The 4181-nt window shown below is 35.5% G+C and overlaps 1 protein-coding gene across 1 annotated transcript in view; it reads left to right on the forward strand.

The window, feature by feature from the left end:
- The window catches only part of STRAP (serine/threonine kinase receptor associated protein), a 19955-nt gene extending 17350 nt beyond the window's left edge, over positions 1-2605 (forward strand). Inside the window, exons 8-10 of the mRNA XM_006888481.1 lie at positions 3-95; positions 564-629; positions 2544-2605. Of these exons, the coding sequence (XP_006888543.1) occupies positions 3-95; positions 564-629; positions 2544-2605 (221 nt within the window). The remainder of the gene's footprint in view (positions 1-2; positions 96-563; positions 630-2543) is intronic.
- Positions 2606-4181: the final 1576 nt, after the last annotated feature.

Here is a 4181-nt window from a genome sequence, read left to right on the forward strand (position 1 = left end):
AGAACTCTATGCCAGTGGTTCTGAAGATGGAACATTGAGACTATGGCAAACTGTTGTAGGAAAAACATATGGCCTTTGGAAATGTGTGCTTCCTGGTAAGGATTTTTATTCAAATTTACAGAATTAAACTACATGATTTTATATCATTTCATCGTTGATTTTATTTCTGTGTTTCTCTTTTCTTTAGATTTTTAGATTATTTTATACTTATTAACTAAATAGGTGTTAATGATAATATATTAGTACTGTCTTTTCTGTTTAAATTTTTGTGTATATTTGTGTTAGTGTATTTCTGAATTTTTATACTAACTCATAAGATAAATGGCTTGGACCTAATTTAATATTTACTAGAGTCCAGTATAAATGAATTTATTTTTAATTAAAGAGCTGTGGCTATTGTTACCCAAATAATATGAACTAAAATTAATTTTTGAAGAATGACATACTATTTCAGAATGACAGTTGTGTTGTAGCTCACTAATTGAAGAGTATAAGCTTACCGTTCTTAAATGCTAAATCTTGTAATTCACATCACATACTCATCATTGTTTTTCTTTCTTTAGAAGAAGATAGTGGTGAGCTGGCAAAACCCAAGATCAGTTTTCCAGAAACAACAGAAGAAGAACTAGGTAGACTATTCATTGCTTTCTATAGAATCCTAGGTGAATTTAAAATTGATTTGATGCCAAATGAGAACTTTTCAAGTATAAACATAAAACTAGTGGGAAATTTTAAATAGTTCCTTTCAATGCCTAGAAAACCAATATTTTAATACATAGTAGGCATTGAGAATTTTGTGTGCAGACTGATGTCATTTAATTATACTACTTAGACATATTCATAATTAATTATAATAACTGAGACAGCAGAAGCTAAAACAGATCATTTAAAAAATGTAAATATAAGGTGCTCTTCTGGGAAAGAAGAGGAAACGTCTTGGAGAAGGGTTAGCGTTAGGAACAATGACCAGGAATAAGTTAGAAGAGTTAGTAGAGTACTCTTCATGAGGTTTACTGCAGGGAGGCAATAACTCCAACACTGCCATCTTACCTATGCTCAGAAGCAAGAGGCAGGAGCTAGGAAAACTTTTATGATGCTTCGAGGCACAAAGGCATGATGATTCTGGAAGTTAACATATTCCGTTCAAGCTGTGTGTTAGGACATAGCTTTACCCTAAGAGCAATGAGAAGCATATGAATTGTAAACGGAAGAATAAGAAGTTTAGATTTGTGTTTTTAAAAGATTACCACAATGGGACAAGAGTGAACATAAACCAGAGGCTTTATATGGCAACATGCAATAAAAATTGACATAGGGTACTTAAGAAAATACCTTGAAGATATGATGTGTTATTGGCAAAAAAGTTAGATGCACAATATCTATTGTTTGTATAAAAGTACAGTAGTCTAGGTGAGAGATCCTGTGGTTTTAACAAAGGAAATGGCAGTGAAAAAAAGTTGAGAGACTTAGTAGAGAATTGATAAAAACGATCACCGCTGCCACTGAGATTCTATTGCATAGTCAGTGACCCTTTAGCACAGAGTAGAATTGACCCACAGAGTTTTCAAGCCTGTAAATCTTTACAGCCTTACCTAGATTGCCTTATCTTCTTCTTCTGAAGTGGAGAATGTGTTCAAACTGATGACCTTTTTGTTTGTACACAAATGCCATAATCATGTTGCCACAAGGGTTCAAGAGTCCTTGAAGAATTTGTTGTGTACCATCAAGTCTGAACCAACTGTCCAGCTGACCTTTCAGTGGGTTTTCAGAGAGAGTAAATTGCACAGGAGGAGATTGCCATCTTTCTCTTAAGGAGCAACTAGTGGATTTAAACTGGCTGCCTTTGGGTTGCCAGTGCAACTTTTTTACTCATTAGACCACCTGAGCTGCTTATTTATGTTTTAGAGTCTAGAGCTGGTGGATCTGAACTGCTTATCTTTAAGTTAGCAGTATAGTTCCTTATGTGGTAAGAAGCTGTGCGGCAGTCTCAGTTTGATGGTACACAACAACAAGAAGCCACTGGAGTTCCCTAAAGAAGAAGCTATAGGACTTGGTAATTTTATTGTGAAAAGAAAGGAGTATAAAATTTGCCAGATTTCTGCCCTGAAAATCTTGGTATGATGATTGGTTGTCAAGAGGTAGATGGGAAGGGAGAATGGAGAGAGAGATTATACTTCATCCAGTTAGAATATTCCTTCAGTTTTTTTATTGCTAAACACCTTCCTGGGGGGGGGGGAATTTTGTTTTTCTTTTAGTCACACTAAGTGTTGGGATTTGAGTCATTACACCAAATGTCATTACCACGTGTTCTTTCCTAATGATTGAATTATGAATGATTCTGTGCTCTCCTTATTTAATTTTGTTTTACATTAGTCATGAAAGAGTAAAATACGTAAGCTCTTTCTTCATTGACCCATTTCATTTGCTGGATTTTCCTTTCTCCCATTATAGCTTATTTTAACAAACTTTATTCATTCATTATACACAAAGGAACATTTCCTCTTTTACTTTATTACATTGGGTGTTTTTGTTTTTTATTTCAGAGGAAATTGCTTCAGAGAATTCAGATTCCATCTATAGTTCTACTCCTGAAGTCAAAGCCTGAGCCTCAGGCATATGCCACAGAGAATATACAACCTATGGACTAAACAAGCAGAGAGAAAGCATCAGCCTACCGGGGTTACTCTCTGCTTAAGGCAAATGTGCGCAGTAAATAAAGGGGAATATGCATTAGCTCCAGCACTGGAACTAACTTGGTATTACCTGTAAGTGAAAACCCAAGAGTATCACAAGAAGGCAGGTGGATTCATGCTCTTGTAGTACGACAGCCTACTGTCCTTAAGAATGAATATGTGCAAGCCAACATCCAATTCCTCTTATTACAATTAGTTTTCTTGTAGCTGTTTATGTTATTATGGAGAAAAAAAATATAATGGCCTATTTTTCTGACTTTTCCCTTAAAGCAGAGAGACTTTTGCTTTACTTGTAAAGAAGAGGGGATATACATTATAAAGTAATTGGTTTAATTTCTTTTTCATTGTACACTGCTTCTGAACAACATCTAATTGTTTTTAGTTGTCTAAATAAATTGGCTCTAAAACAAAACAGTGCTATATTTCTTCAGAAAAACAGATTTACATTTTATAAATGAAAAAAAGTATGATTTTTCTACATTGTAACAGTTAAAAGGCAACTAAGACTCTTATTGCTTGCTGTTAGGTGCCATTAAGTTGTTTCTGACTCATAGTGACACTATGGACAATGGAAAGAAACATTACCCAGTCCCTGGACTATCTTCACAATCTTTGTTGTCTTTGAGCCCATTGTTACACCCATTTTTGATCTTCCTCTGCTTTTGCAAAGATGATGTCCTCCAGGTATTGGCCTCTTCGATCATGTGGCAAAAATACATGCTATGATTCTGTCATCCTCACTCTAAAGAGCATATCAGCTATACTTCTTTCAAGACGTACTGTTCTTGTCAGTGCTGTACTCAATATTCCTTACCAACACAATTCAGAGGCATCAGTTCTTCTCTTGTTCTTTTTTTGTTTTTTAATTCATTGTTCAGCTTTCACACACATATGAGGCATTTGGCAATATCATGCATTGAGTCAAGTACTTAGTCCTCATCTTTGTACTTTAAAGAAGCCTTTTTAAAGGAATGTGTTTGATTTCTGGACAGTTTTTCCCTTATAGGCACTGATTGTGAATTCAAGTATAATGATTTTGAGGGGTGGCATTGGGTGGATGAGAAAGCTTTTTACTTGTAGCAAGTAAAAAGGAAACTATTGCCTTAAAAAAATACCTACTTAAGAAAGGGGAGTTTTGAAGCATTATTTGTAGGCTAGGTTAAGGGTGTGGAAAGGCAGAATTCTCAGAAAAGGGGGTAGGCAAATTATAGACTCATGAAGCTAGCTAGCTTTCAAAATAGAGTCTGTCTAGTTATGTGTCTAGTCATCACAGGAGATGGGCTATGGATTTCCTTTTCATGGTTGCTTTCTCTGGAGGGTCACGTATGTTCATTCTTTGTTGCTACAAATGAATGGCACTTGAAAGCTCTCTCAGATAGAACGGAAACTGTTAGAAATACCTGGGGCTTGCCTGTTTAAATTCCAGGCTACAGATATAGGGTGTGCCTGGGTCTTGTGATTACTTGTGATTGACCTTGATCTGAACTT

The sequence above is a fragment of the Elephantulus edwardii genome, unplaced genomic scaffold, assembly GCF_000299155.1.
Source record: "Elephantulus edwardii isolate Elephantulus edwardi_28Jun2011 unplaced genomic scaffold, EleEdw1.0 scaffold00067, whole genome shotgun sequence".
Taxonomy (NCBI): Eukaryota; Metazoa; Chordata; class Mammalia; order Macroscelidea; family Macroscelididae; genus Elephantulus; species Elephantulus edwardii.